The 14982-nt window shown below is 59.7% G+C and overlaps 1 protein-coding gene across 4 annotated transcripts in view; it reads left to right on the plus strand.

Moving 5' to 3' along the window:
• Window positions 1-14982, plus strand: part of ZFAT (zinc finger and AT-hook domain containing) — a 119072-nt gene that overhangs the window by 89504 nt on the left and 14586 nt on the right. For all 4 annotated transcript variants that reach the window (XM_079796544.1, XM_079796543.1, XM_079796545.1 and 1 more), the window contains exons 6-10: window positions 1515-2878; window positions 3609-3841; window positions 9961-10048; window positions 11532-11681; window positions 12701-12874. In XM_079796544.1, the coding sequence (XP_079652670.1) occupies window positions 1515-2878; window positions 3609-3841; window positions 9961-10048; window positions 11532-11681; window positions 12701-12874 (2009 nt within the window). The remainder of the gene's footprint in view (window positions 1-1514; window positions 2879-3608; window positions 3842-9960; window positions 10049-11531; window positions 11682-12700; window positions 12875-14982) is intronic.

Genomic DNA, 14982 nt, shown 5'->3' on the forward strand with positions numbered 1-14982 from the left:
CTGCGTTCCTCTCCAGCCTCAGTCCACCCTCTTGCGGATGTGAACCACGGCGTTTATCGGTGACGTGGTGGCAGTACCCATTCCTTTGGCAAAACTGTAATGGAATTAAATCGGAAGACCATTCTGGTCTCAACACAGGGTGATTTGTAGACCTGAGCTAATTACCTTCATTGTATTTCAAGGTCTGTTGTGAGGGCTTCAACTGAATGCTGGTTCAATTACAGGGAGGTATATTCAATATCTAATTAACGGATCGAGGCTGTTTTTCTACTGTCACACATGATTATAGTTGCGAAAGGCTTTTGTATGACGATCTTGCTTTATAAAATACAGACACTTTTAGGATACAGCAGTATGTCCATTAGGTTCATCAGTTAGGTTCTCATACAAATAGGGTACAGATTTATCATATAGAAAATTTTGGAAGTCCAGAAGAGCATTTAAAAGAATCATTTGTAATCTCACTACCCTAAGATAAGCACTGTTAACATTTTTAATGTATTTCCTTCCAGCCCGTTTTCAGGCCATCTATTTTATTATTACTTTTAAAATAACAAACATTTATTGGTGTCACTTATAGACCATATGTTTTATAACACTGAGGTTATATTTTATGAGGAACTTTGTATCTTGCTTTTTAATTTGTTATTTATTTTTTGCTATTTAGAGAGAGAGAGGAAGGGAGAGAGAGAGAGAGAGAGAACCATGGATGTGAGAGTGACACATTGATGGTCTGCCTCCTGCACGCCCCCCGTGGGGGATTGAGCCCACACCCCAGGCATGCGCCCTGGTCAGGAATCAGTCCAGTGACCATTCAGCTCCTGCATCACAGAAGGAAACTCCGTGGCGCGTTCACTCAGCTCCGTGAATCCAGGATTCCTGCCTTTGGAGCTCTCTGCACCAAATCAAATGCCGCCTCCTGGATGCCTGTCCTTTGAGAAAGGCCCAAATGAGTTCGCGTCCGTTGGCCTCGGGTGCAGGCGGGCCAGCAGCGTTCCCATTTGAGTGTTTTCGTTACACCCGTGAGTTGTACCCTCCGGCGTCTGTGGGCTGCAGTCCATTTACATGTGTTTACGGACAGGCAACCTGTGTGGGTCACACTCAGCTGGTCATGGTGCACGCAGTGAGCGGCACGTTCCTCCTCCTCCTCCCGCCTCCTTGTTCTGGGCCTGGACGCAGACCTCTCTGCTCCACACCTCCCCACCCACCCTCACCCGGGTTAGCTGTATTTCTCTCTCTCCACCTGCTCGCATCGCCATCAACACACCCACTGAGGCCCAACTGAGTGCTGACCTGTCCTTCCCTCCCGCCCATCCCCCCCCCCCCCCCCCCAACAGTGAGCCCCTAGGAGCAAATGCCCTCTTCCCGCTCCTCCGGTCCTGCCGGCTGATGAGTGTGTGCGTGCGTGCGTCACACATCCACGCTCAATCCCGCGTGGTTCCCCTTGGAGCCCTCGCCGTCTGGTTCAGGAGAGTCAGAGGCCCCGGCGGTAACGGCGCTGTGTCTGTCCCCAGGCTCGGGCCCACGCAGCTCAAGATCTTCACCTGCGAGTACTGCAACAAGGTGTTCAAGTTCAAGCACTCGCTGCAGGCGCACCTGCGCATCCACACCAACGAGAAGCCCTACACCTGTGCGCACTGCAGCTACGCCAGCGCCATCAAGGCCAACCTCAACGTGCACCTGCGCAAGCACACGGGCGAGAAGTTCTCCTGCGACTGCTGCGCCTTCACCTGCCTGAGCAAGGGCCACCTCAAGGTGCACGTGGAGCGGGTGCACAAGAAGGTCAAGCAGCACTGCCGCTTCTGCAAGAAGAAGTACTCGGACGTCAAGAACCTCATCAAGCACGTGCGCGACGCCCACGACCCGCAGGACCCGCAGGTGCGCGAGGCGCTGGACGGGCTCCGCCTGCTGACCCGGGAGGGCAAGCGGCAGCTGCTCTACGACTGCCACGTCTGCGAGCGCAAGTTCAAGAACGAGCTGGACCGCGACCGCCACATGCTGGTGCACGGGGACCAGTGGCCCTTCGCCTGCGAGCTCTGCGGCCACGGGGCCACCAAGTACCAGGCGCTGGAGCTGCACGTGCGCAAGCACCCCTTCGTCTACGTGTGCGCCCTCTGCCGCAGGAAGTTCGTCAGCTCCATCCGCCTGCGCGCCCACATCCGGGAGGCGCACGGCGCCGCGCCCGAGGCCGCCGTCTTCACCAGCTCCATCAACCAGAGCTTCTGCCTGCTGGAGCCCGGCGGGGACATCCAGCCCGAGGCGCTGGGCGGCCGCCTGCCGCTGGCCGAGGAGGGCTTTGCCCCCAAGGAGGATGCGGAGCCCCAGCCGGGGCGGAGGGAGCCGGAGGCCCCGCTGCAGGTGCCTGCGCCGCCCGGGCCCTTAGTGCCCACCCCCCAGGCCGGAAGCACTGCCCCGCCCCCCTGCGAGCTGGGAGTCGCGGGGATCCCCTCGGGCCTCCCCTCCCAAGGGGCCGTGTCGGATGAGTTGTTGAAAAGCGGTACCTCCTCTGCCGAGGCTCACCCCGCTCCGGGAAGGACCCTGCACCCCCAGCCCGGAGGCTCCGCCCCGTCTCCGGGCGCAGAAGTCACCCCCCTGCTGCCCACGGCCGGAAGCCCTGCGGCCAACCAGGACACCCAGGGCGCCGAGAGCCCCCGGTCCCACGGGCCAGACCCAGCGGAGGCCGCGGACCGTCCTGTGGTCCCCGGTGAGGAGGCCGAGGCCCTGCGCCCGCCTGACTTGTGCGGCCCCGGCCCCGAGCGCCGGGCGAACATGAACGCGTTCCTGCGGATCCTGGACGGCCTGGCCAAGCGGCGGATGGACCCCGGCCTGTGCGAGAGGATCCGGAAGGTGTACGGGGACCTGGAGTGTGAATACTGCGGTAAGAGAGGCGGCGGGGCGCTGGGGGCCTCGCGCCACCCTCCCACCTCCTCGGGTCACCTCGTGCTCGCTGCGAGCCCACGTCTCTCCCGAGAGCTGACCCTCCTTTCCGGGGCGATGGTGGCCCCGTGGTGAGGGCCCTGCGGAGGCGGCCAGGTTGACGGGACAGCGAAGTGTGGGCTCAGGCGAGCACGCAGAGGCCCTGCCCGCCTCTGCCAGGGTGTTACCCAAGGAGAGCTTTGTGCTGGCACGGGCCGCGGGCCACCCGGGCTTTCCGTGTGGCCGAGGTCCAGAGGAGCAGAGCGGGCACGGACGTGGCTCAGCGCTTTGCAGGGAGGCCCCGATAGAACCTTCCAGGCACAGAGCAGGCTCGGCCGCGGCCCGAGAGCTGGCAGGGCAGGAGCAGGAGGTCCGGCTCTGGACCGGGGACCCCGGAGCCCCTGGCGTGCAGAGACCCTTCGAGATATGCGTGCGCATCATAGCGGTTGGCACCTGCCGTCCTCCTCTCCTGGCTCTGACTTCAGGCGAGAAACCTAGCTCCTTGAATGTTTGCAGGCTCCCACCTGTGAACAGTAAATTCAGACAGAAACGTGGCGGAAAGTGTGGAGGGTCCCCCGGACTAGCAGGAGACGGAGATAAATATAGTAGTTCCTAAGTAGTAGTAATTTGAAAAAGAATCAAGTTCAGTCTAAAAGAAACTTCCTTGTTCTCACGTGAACATGTTTTTTTAGGCAAACTTTTTTGGTACCAAGTGCACTTTGACATGCATGTCCGCACCCACACCCGGGAACATCTGTATTATTGCTCCCAGTGTCATTATTCCTCCATCACCAAAAACTGCCTTAAACGCCATGTCATTCAGAAACACAGTAACATCCTGCTGAAGTGCCCCACTGATGGCTGTGACTACTCGACTCCAGATAAATATAAGCTGCAGGCCCACCTTAAAGTGCACACAGAGCTGGTAAGTAGAAGCGGGGGGCAGCCCGTCTCCCCTGGGTGCTCATGGCTTGCTCACCTTCATGCGTAGGGAGGTGTCCCCGCTCCGTGTCCATCTGGTGTCAGCGTCCACCCTGAACCCAGAGAGGCCTTCTCCCCACGCGGGCTCTCCGCCTCCCCAGAGCCTTCACAGGAGAGCCTCCCGTTGGATGAGAAAAAAAAAAAGATTAGAGGGAGTAAACTTGCTTCCTGTGCAAAATGTTCAGCACGGGAGAGTCTGCAGAACAGAAGTGAAGACAGGTCCCTCAGCGATGTGTTAGGAATACTAATGACGGGGGTAACGTAGTCCCCAGAGCTGCCACCGGAAGTTGTGGAGGGATCCAATTTGATAAGGCGTTGGCCCACGTCTTTACTGTGCAAGAGCACAGTAAACCGTGATGACTACAGTTGTCTAACGGTTGTATTATTTGTAGGAAATCGAGAATATCAGTGAAGCAACTTTATTTTTATTTTATTTTTTAACATTTTCTTATTGATTTCAGAGAGGAAGGGAGAGGGAAACATCAATGATGAGAGAGAATCATTGATTGGCTGCCTCCTGCACGCCCCAACCTGGGGATCGAGCCAGCACCCAGGCATGTGCCTGACCAGGAATCGGACCGTGACCTCCTGGTTCATAGGCCAATGCTCAATCACTGAGCAAAACCGGCCGGGCAAGCAATTTTATTTTTAAGAAAGCGATGTGTTTATTCAAGGTGCGGGTCATACTCACGACGGTAAATTGTTTACTTCTGTGGTGGGGGATTGTGTAACAGCCATGACGGTTTATTTTTGCGACTGCTCACCTAGCTGGAGAGGCTGGCAGTGGGAGTGGTTTGAGACGGGTGTCGGGGGCACAGCGGCCCAGGTGGGCCTCGTTTCCATGGCAACCTTCCTGTGCCTCAGGCGCACAGAGCGAGGCTTCGGAGACTGGATGCCACCATTTCCTGGCACCAGAATCAGTAACACTGGCATGTTGTCACTAAGGGTGAAGTCAGGGTTTCCCAGGTTTTGCGGGGAGGGGAGAGCATGCCCTGTGGGGTTAGAAACCTGGGTTCGAGTCCTGTCTCCAGCACTGCACCGGCTGTGTGACCTTGGGTGAGTCACTTGTCCTTCCTAAGTGGCCTTCTGTATGAAATATGTATTAAAAGTACATATCTATCTTATGCACGCACATATACAGGTATATACGCACACATATACACATGTATGCACACACGTATTTTTTAAAATTACTTTTTTCACTTCCAGTTGACATTCAATATTACATTAGTTTCAAATATATAGCATAGTGGTTAGACATTTATATAACTTATGAAGTGATCCCTCAATAAGTCTAATACACACGTACACATCCATTAAACACAACTACAAACAGCACACACACATGTACACCCATGCAGACGTGTGTTTGTGTGTGTATGTGGATGCCTAGAGTCAGTGGAGGTGAGAATGGAATGCTCGAGATGAGGAACGCGGCTCAGTGCTGGTGTGGCTGGCTGTGTGTCAGCGCTGGCTGTCGCCTGGTGCTCCCTGCTCACGGCCCCGCCTCTCCCTGCTCACGGCCCTGCCTCTCCCTGCTCACGGCCCTGCTTCCTTACAGAGCGGCTGACAGGGTGGCGTTGCTTCAGGTTCTCTAAGGGCCGGGAAACCAGGTGTCGGGAGTCGTTATTGTGACTTTGCCAGAAATGCCTGTGAAGTCAGGAGGGAGGGAGGCCGACACAGAGCAGGATTCTCAGGGAGCCGTGGGGTGTCGCCGTTCATCCCGGGAACCAGACTGCTGCCCCACACAGCCTCAGGACGACTTACAGGACCGTGCCTCAGTTTACCCATCCTCAGGGAGGGTGGAGTGAGGAAGGATAGGCAGATGCCCGCACAGCCCGGCGTGGAGCGGCGTCACAGGCCAGCGCCGTCCCCACCCTTCTTCCTGTTCCTTTGTTCATTTCGGAACGCGGTGCTCGGGTGCAGGGTCCTCAGACACGGACTTGGTGCTGATGGGACGAAGCTGGGGGAGAGGCTCACAGTCTGGGCCTGTTTTCCATGCCCGGTGCTTGTGTCGAGGGACTCGGGGTCCCCCCAGCTGTGCTCTGGCCCCTGGATGGGGTAATTGCCTCCCGGCCACATCCCAGGGGTCACAGGCCACGGGGGGTGTCGGGGACCTGCTCTCAGCCCTCCAGCCCCATCGCATGCGCTTTCGGTTTTCTTGATACCTGGCGTGTAAGAAGCTCCTCTCGTCCCCTTTCTGTGGTTGTGACTCTCCTCCGACGGCCCTCTCGGTTGGGCACCGGAGGCGTGGCGTGGTGCACGGTGAGCTTCGTGGTGGAACGCGGAGGTGCAGGCGGGTGCCAGGGCGGGCGGGCTGCGTGGGGAGGGGCGCTGTCCTGAGGGGGGTGAGTCCTCGCGTCGGCCCGGGGTGTGGTTCTCACTGTGACCCTCGGCGCTGAGGCCAGGCGTGTGGAAAGCCCGCGGACCCTCCCCTTTGATGCAGGACTGGCCTGCTTTCAACACCGATTCCCACGCGGTGCAAAGCCAGGACATCTAAAAGGAGCCCTGCCCCCCGTGGACCTGTACCCCGTCTGTTCCCGTTGTGGTCGGGCTCCGGGGCGCTTGGGTTCGTTCCCGGGGGACTCAGCTGTGTCTCAGCTCGGGGCCCACCGAAGGAAGGAAGGAGTGCACCCACTTCACGCGGTTCCCTCCTGGCACCCCCCTCCCGTGAGCAGCTAGCCGGTGTGACGTACCGTCGGGGCTGCCTTGGAGTCAGGAGATGTGGAGGCCTGGTCAGGGTCATGGTCAGGGACATGTCTGGACCCCTGTGCAAACATGAGGAAGGGGAGTCTTGAGGGAAGACGCCATTTGTACGGCGAGGGGGGCTTTGGGTTCTGGCAGGCTGGAGTCAGACCCCGCGTCCACGTCTGGGATCTAGGGTGACTGTAGCCTCCCGGAGCCTCACTTTTCTCATCTGTGAAATGGGCATGACGCCTCTGTCCTGTTCTCGGGGCGGTGAGGGTTAAGTTAGGAAACGTGTAGAATAACCAGGTCAGCCTGGGGCCCGATCCCTTCCCGACACATTATGGGGCCGCTCGCTGAGTTCGGTGGCCCTCGGCCGCTCTGCCTTAAAAAGGGAAGGGAACAGAACAGAACAGAACAGAAATTAGCAGCATTACCCGCCCACACCAAGGTACGTGTTATTTTTGAGACCTTTGTTTCCGTACGTGTATGTGTCAGTATGTGTACATGTATGTGCGGGGTGGCGAAGGGACATGTTTGTGAGTCCCTGACCCGTAAGTGCATCGCTTATTTGGCTATAAAGGTGCACTCACGTAAGAAACCTCACCAGGGATGTGTGCCCGCAGGGCGCCGAGGAGGGAGGGGGCTGCCGGGGCCCTGCTGGGCGGAGTGCCCGTCTGCGGGGCCTCGTTTCTTTAAGTGGAGGAGAAGGTTCCTGAACCTGAGTGACGGGGCACACCGTTCCTTTCCCGGGGCTGCGGGCGTGTGGCCTTTCTTACCGGGTCACAGGCCAGTTTGTTTCTGTGTCGCCCGCGGGCGTGTGCCCACAGAACCGGGCACCCCGGGCCACCAGCGTGTCCCTTGCACAGAGCAGCTTCCTGGCAGCTGCCCGGGCCCGAACCACAGGGGCGCGGCCTGGCAAAGCAGAGGGGAGACCCTGGAGCTGAAACCCCGAAGGGAGCCCGACTCCGGCTCCTTCCTGTTCAGTACAAGCGCCGGCTGCCCGCCTCCTCCATCCTTTCGCGTGTCCCGCCGTGATGACCGGGCCCGGGTGTTGCTGCTCCTTGCGGGTGGCTCAGCGTCTCCCGCCTTTGTCCTCGGGGCGAAGCCGGGCACAGAGCGGCCCCCCTGGCGGGCTGAGCCCACCGAGGGCGGCGGTGCCGTAGCCGCGGCCTCTAATCCCCGAGACAGTGTTCCCAGTGCCGTCTCCCACCTTAGGTTTCTCAGTGAATTTCCAATAGCTTATAGGTACTTAGGCCAGCTAATACATCCTGCGGCGCAGGGGGTAGACCAAAGCCAGGGCTGGCCAGAGTGAGAGCGGGACTCCGAGCACCGGCCCAGGGGATGCACCGCGTGCCGTGGCCGTGGCCGTGGCCTCCGGTCGCCGCCTCCCTCCTCGCAGAGCCTTGTGCCGCTCTGAAGGTCATTTCCCCGGGAACACCAGCTCCAGGCTGGGCTCGGCTCCCGCCATCACGGGTGCAGCCCGCACGCTGCCTCTGCCAGGAGCGCTTTGAACCACCGCGCTTTGTAAGTTTGCTTTGTCAGCCGGGTTTCATCTCCGGTGCGGAGCGGAGGTTTTGGAAAAGACATAAATGCGTTCTAAGAGCTCACCCTTCCCCACCGCCCACGTCCTTCCGCCAGTCTTCAAAGGCACCGAGAAATGAGGGGCCCTGATAAGCTCTAAGATAAATTGCTTTCGGACGATCAGAGATTAAAAGGAAAAAAATCAAATAGCAAGGACTCGGGGGAGATCGCCAACTCCTTCAAAGCTTCTGAGAGCCTCCGTCAGCTCAGGACGCGGGCGGGACAGGTCTCCTCCGGGTGGGCGCGTCCCTCAGATGTCACGGTGACATTGTGTGCGCTCCTGTGTGCAATGCGGAGGCCGAGGTGACCTGGGCGGGGGGGGGGGGGGGGGCGGATGGTAGAGGAGGACAGTGACAGGAGCACGCTGAGAAGCCGGGAGCCAGTCGGGGCGAAGTTCTGGGCGCTGGCTGTCTGCACCCCGGACGTCCGGCCTGGCGGGCAGTGCTGGGAACCCGGAGGTGTGAAATGCATCCATACCAGTTGGCTGTTCAGAGGGACTCGGTTTTTTTATGTTTTATTTTTATTTTTGTTAATCCTCACCCGAGGATATTTTTCCATTGATTTTTTTTTTAGAGAGAGCGGAAGGGAGGGGGAGAAACAGAGACGTCAGCGTGACAGAGACACGTCAATGGGTTGCCTCCTGCACGCACCCCAGCCAGGGCCGCTGGGGAACCTGCAACCAAGGCACGTGCCCTTGACCGGAATCGAACCCGGGACCCTTCAGTCCGCGGGCCGATGCTGTGGCCCCTGAGCCAAACTGGCCAGGGCTGTTTTTGTCTTTAAAGACAAAGTACCCTTTTCTTAAGCGTACTCTGGGCAGCACCAGCCTCCTGGGACGTCCTGCGAGTCCACCAGGCCGTCTGGAGGTGCGCTCAGCTCATTCAGACCCCCCAGGGGGCTCCCAGGGCCTGAGGGTCTGTGCTCTGAGGCTGAGCTGTGGGAATACAGCCACGCCCCAGCAGCAGCCTTGGCCGCATTCGTCCAGCACTCGCTGTGCTGAGCTCTGTGGGTGCCCTTTGGACACACTTTACTTCAGAGCAGTTTTAGCTTCAAAATGAGCAGAAACTCCGTATGCCCCGGGACGAGCCCCACTGGGTCCGCAGTGTGGGTTCCTTCGTGCACCGTGGGGTTTGCTGTGCTCACGTTCTGTTGAGGTTTGCGTCTGTGTTCATGGGCGATACTGGCTTTCTCTTCTTGTAACGTCTTTGGTTTGGCGTTAGGGTTAGCCGGTGAGGCGGCAGCCGTGCCTGGGGAGGGCCTCACTGCAGCCCGGGCGGGAGGCGGCTCTGGGCGGGAGGAGCCCAGCTGGGGATCCGCACACGCGGTTCCGACGCGGGCTCTTCCTGGGAGCCCTGGGTCTCAGTCTCTTCACCGGTACCATGAGCACAATAACGGCCGTCCATGGAGAGCCTCCTAAACTCTGTTCTCTGACCCCCGGGCACGCCGTGCCCTGAGCGCTGGGGATGCGATGTGCGCTGGCCTGTGCTGAGACTCGAGGCCGAGCCCTGCCCTGCAGCCTGGCCACCTCTGCAGGACGGCCACCTCTCACGGAGCCCGTCCCTCCCTCTGCCACGGGGTGGCCGCATTCCCCTGCCCCTTGGAGCTGGCCAGCCGTGCGGGCAGATGTGGGGCAGGTGCAGGCCGTGCGGGGCAGGTGCGGGCCGCACGCGCGATCCTGGACAGGCGTACTGCGCATCCAGCTCCCGTGGTGGTAGCGGCGGTGGTGGGCGGTGACCTTTCCGCAGAGCCCGGGTGAAACCAGACGGTCATTGACTGCGCTCTCTTTCTGTTAAGGACAAAAGGAGCTACTCTTGTCCTGTGTGTGAGAAGTCTTTCTCAGAAGATCGGTTGATCAAGTCGCACATCAAGACGAACCACCCGGGTAAGGCGAAGCCGCTTGGAGTGGGAGATCGATGTGAAAACGCTCACACTCCTTTCAGAGCAGCCATACCCAGCGGCTGCACCACACGGAGCAAGGAGGGGGGCCGAGAGGAGTGCGCGGAGGGAAACCGTCTATTTATTTAGAGCTGGGAGCGTAGAGCATTATTGGCCTCATTATCCTCTTCTCTCCCCGCGGCCACATGAGTCCCCTCCCCCTCTCTGACATGAACTTGGAATGCCTTGACGTGGGTCCCCTCGGGTGCACCTGAGGAGCTTCCACCCCGGAGCCTGGCCGGCCCAGCGTGGCGGTCTGCGAGGGTGTGGGCTTCCGCCCCGGCCCAGGTGCCTCTGTGAGTTGGAGTGACCGTCACTTTGGTCAGTTCCACGCCACTCAGATGCGGGAAGGCGAGGCCTAGGCCTTCGTACCTTGTCACTTCCATCCTCACTGCCTGCGATTCATCTCCATTCTGTCCGATTCATTCCTGTTAATTTTTAAAAAATACGTTTTTATTTATTTTAGAGCGAGAGGAAGGGAGAGGGATAGAGAGAGAAACATCGATGAGAGAGAAACATCATCGGTTGGCTGCCTCCTGCACGCCCCCTCCTGGGGATTGAGCCCTGACGGGGAATTGGACGGCAACCTCCTGGTTCACCGGTTGATGCTCAGTTGCCACTGACCCGCACCAGCCGGGCAATTCCTCAATTCCTGTTAGGTTCCTTTTTAGGTTCCTCTCAGAGCCCCTCCTGGGGAGGCTTGGTGGCCCCCCCCCCCCCCCGCGTGCCCCCATCACATGCGCACACCCCTGTGCTCTAGTCACTGGCACTGTCCCCGCGGTCCCTGGACCTCCTCCGGGAGGGTCCCAGGCCCCCACAGCGGAGTCCTCAGTGACCAGCATATCGTCACACTTGTTTCCTGTGTCAGCCCCCACGCTTGTTTTCCCGGATATTAAAGCACATCCCGGACATCATGTCGCTGCCCCACAAACAAAGCTTTCAGACGCGTCTCTAACGAGGGTTTGGTCCACACCGCTGGGCCGCACTCAGCCCTCTTCCACCTCGAATCAGGCCCCTTCCCATTCCCCCAAGTGACACGGGGTGGCGTCTTTTACAGTCGGCGTGTTTGAGGCGAGACCCACGCCTTGCTCTCGGGGTATGTCACTGAGGTGTCGTGTCTCTCACGGACACCCTGCCCCCTGCTTGTTTCCCCGTGACATGGTTTTGTCGGGGGAACTGGGTCGCTGTTCCTGCGGACAGTGTCACATTCCGCATTGATCCGATGTCTTCTCATCCCTCCCACGTCACGCACGTGGACATTTGGATTGGGGACCTGATTAGATTCTGGGGTCACGGTTTAGGCAAAGCTCCTCTCGTGACCCCGCGAGGCACGCCCCGGTCGGCCTCCTCTGTGCTGCCGGGCCCACCCCGTGGGCTCGGGTGCCGCCGCGAGGGTCCCGGCTGCGGTGGTGACGCCGCCTTCCTTGCAGAGGTCTCCATGAGCACCATCTCCGAGGTGCTGGGCAGGCGGGTGCAGCTGAAGGGGCTGATCGGAAAGAGGGCCATGAAGTGCCCGTACTGCGACTTCTACTTCATGAAGAACGGCTCCGACCTGCAGCGCCACATCTGGGCTCACGAGGGTGAGTGTCCGCGTGCCGCGGGGGGGGGGGGGCACGCTTCCATCGGGAGCGAGTCTGGGGCGGCCACGCCTTCGGGTCTCTGCTGGTGGAACTCCCCTCGCACACGGAGAAGCGTGTCCATCCATCCCTTCGACCAGGGGCTCAGCTGCGTGTTTAGTTGCAGTTGCGGTGGTGAGCTGCGTGGGGCTCTTCATAGCTCTCCTTAAAGACCTCGCCAGGAGGCCCTGCACCGGCAGCAAGGCCCCCTCAGTCACAGCAGTACCGCCGGTGCCCACAAGGGTGCGCCGTGCTGGCACTGCTGAGCAGTGTTGGTGGTCTGACCTCAGAGCCCTCTATTCCCACCCACGGGGAGGATCGGACGGTGGAAGAGATGGGTGCAGATGAAGCTCTAGGAGGAGGAATGGAGGTGTCAGAGAGGAAGGGAGAGGGAGAGAGAGAGAAACATCAGGATGAGAGAGAATCATGATCCGCTGCCCCCTTCACACTCCGCACAGGGCATGGAGCCCACAACCCAGGCATATGCCTTGACCGGGAATTGAACCGTGGCCTCCTGGTTCATAGGTTGATGCTCAGCCACTGCGCCACGCCGGCCGGGCCCCATTGGTTTTTACGAAGGCCCTTGGTGGTTTAATTTCGTTCAGTTTAAGGCATTTGAGGGGATTTGATGAGCATCTGGTGGATGAGCTGCTCAGGGCGTGCCCTCCAGGGCTGTGGGGAGAGGGGTGGACAGCGCCCTGCAGTGGCCTGAGCCGCACAGCGGGCTGAGCGCTGCGGGGCTTGGGCACAGAGACAGGGAAGCGGGGGATGTGCTGGAGGAGGCGGGAGGAGGTGCCGAGGGGAGGCCTGGGAGGCTCAGGAGGAGAGGGCGGCCCAGTTGGGGGCGCAGCCGGGAGGAGCGGGGGTGGAACGTGTGCGGCGTGTTTAGGGCAAGCACTGCGCTGCTTTGTTCGGAAGGGGGTGGGCACACACACACACAGAAGTACACGCGTGGGCATAGATGTCCTGCCTCTCCTCGGCAGGCGTGAAACCCTTCAAGTGCTCGCTGTGTGAGTACGCCACGCGCAGCAAGAGCAACCTCAAGGCTCACATGAACCGTCACAGCACGGAGAAGACCCACCTCTGTGACATGTGCGGCAAGAAATTCAAATCCAAGGGCACGCTGAAAAGCCACAAGCTCCTGCACACCGCGGACGGTGAGTACGGGCCGCCCTCCCGTGTGGCGTGCGGCTGCACCCCGAGTCCAGCGGGAACTGGGGTGTCGGGGCAGGTGAGGGCACGGCGTGTGGAATTTTCGTTGTGAGAGGCAGCAGCCGCGCCCCAGGTTCAGTCAGTGCTAGAGCCGCGCCTGACACCACCAGGGATTGTGTGTGTGCGTGTGTGTGTGCATGTGTGTGTGCATGCGTGCGTGTGCACAGTGTGGGAGAGCGTGGGAGCGTTCAGGGAATGGGACATTCTCGGAGGCCTCGGCCTTTGGCTCTGCAGCTGCAATCATCTTCAACCCTCCATCCCCCCCGAGCCTGCGACCCTCGGGGCGTCCCTGATCGCCCCGCCTGGTGTTCCCACCGGGGGCGCTTTTCATCCAAGCCCGTCGGGTTTTCACGTTCCGTCCGCAGTGGGGCTGAGTCTAAAATACACACTCTGTCGGGCAGCCTTGACCTTGATAACGTGTGAAGTGGATTTCTAATTTCATTCATTCGTTAAGAGCCATTGACTGAGTTCTTACTACGCACCGGCTGTGAAGGTCGGTCCTGGGGGCACAGGCTGATAAGGAGCGGTTCCTGCCTCAGGGAGGTGATTGCCAGTGGGAGGGGAGCATGCGCCTTAGACGAGGCAGGCGCTGCGATGGGAGGAGAGCAAGTGCCTTGGACGAGGCAGGCGCTGTGAGGGGAGGAGAGGGAGGGAGCGCTGGGAGGCCGCGTGAGTCCTGGCAGGCGGGAGGGCGGTGGGCCTCGGTCACAGTGGCCGGAAGGTCATCCGAGGGGCTGGATAGAGCAAGGAAGGCGAGTTGTAGGAAGACGGGCAACTGAACCTAAAAGGCCTTCAACATTTTGTATTTTCCTTTACGTTCCGTGAGGGACTCCTGAACACTCCATGTAACAGACTAATAAGCTGTGTTTGTAAGTGTGTTGTTACTTCGCATAATCACCTGTGAGAGTTGGGGTTTATGGTAAGTATCCAAGTGATTTCAGTAAGGATTTTTTATTTCAGGACTTAGAGGTGAGGTAGCCATTGGATCCTACCGTTAAGGGCGTTCTGGGGGCCCCTTCCCCCCGTGGGAGCTTTCGTGGGATCCTGGGCAGGACGTGGGTTGGGCTTCGGGGACTCGGTGGGAAAGACGGAATGCTTACTGGGGTTTGTCAGATTAAGGACCAGGGCTTGCCTGAGGCGGAGGAAAGCCGGAGCCAGAGCTGTTCCAGCGTGAGCCAGCGCTGGGGGAAAACCCACAATCAGAACATTAAAAAACACAGCGACAGCGAAGCAGCCGCATCCCCAGTATTGGCAGCAGCACGTCACGTGACCGCTTATGACTTCCACATCTGTGGGAACAGGAGGCCTTACTAATGCGCCTAACTCTTGGTGTGTGAGCGTGACATCTCGCCGTCTCTGAGCCTCATGCTGGGAGTCCGGGAGGCGGTGTAGGGGACAGAGGTCCCGATGCGCTCTCCCCGGCCGGGCTCGGAGCCGACCCCTTCCCCCCAGGCTGCCTGCACCTTCTCCCCCAGGTGCTCACTGGAGACCTCGCTCCCCGCCTTCAGGCCTCTGCTCCAGGGTCCCTTTCTCGGGACCCCTTCCCTGGAGACTGTGTGTTACCGAGTCGCACCCCCTCCCCCAGGTCAGCTCGGCTCCCCATGTTCTTCGCGTCCCTCCTTGGCTCACCTTCCCCTCGGGGGGGGGCTGCACGTTCCTTCATCATCTCGGTCTCCGCCACCGACCCTCCCCGCTCCCCGCTGCTTCTCCCCAGGCCTCCCTCTGGCGGTTTTCTGCGTCTTCCGCTGCGCGGTGAGCCCCTCCGCAAGCAGGGGTTGTTGACTCTGTTTTGCACCCCCGGTGCCTAACACTGTGTCTTACGTGTAGGGGGTTTTGTTGGTGGAATTTTTGTTGATTAAATGAGTGGAAAGAAGCAGCAACAACGTCAGGTGCTGCACAGGGTGGGGGGGCGGGGACACCGCAGCCCTGGACACCTGGCCGTGGCCCCCGTCGCTTCTCCCAGGCCTGTTAAGTCAAATGCTTGCGGATTCGATGTTTTCCATACGGGCGAGGAGCTAGCTCGCTATTAAGCGGGTCTTCGCGGGCATCTTTT

The sequence above is a fragment of the Cnephaeus nilssonii genome (genome assembly GCF_951640355.1).
Source record: "Cnephaeus nilssonii genome assembly, chromosome: 18".
In the NCBI taxonomy this organism is placed as follows: Eukaryota; Metazoa; Chordata; class Mammalia; order Chiroptera; family Vespertilionidae; genus Cnephaeus; species Cnephaeus nilssonii.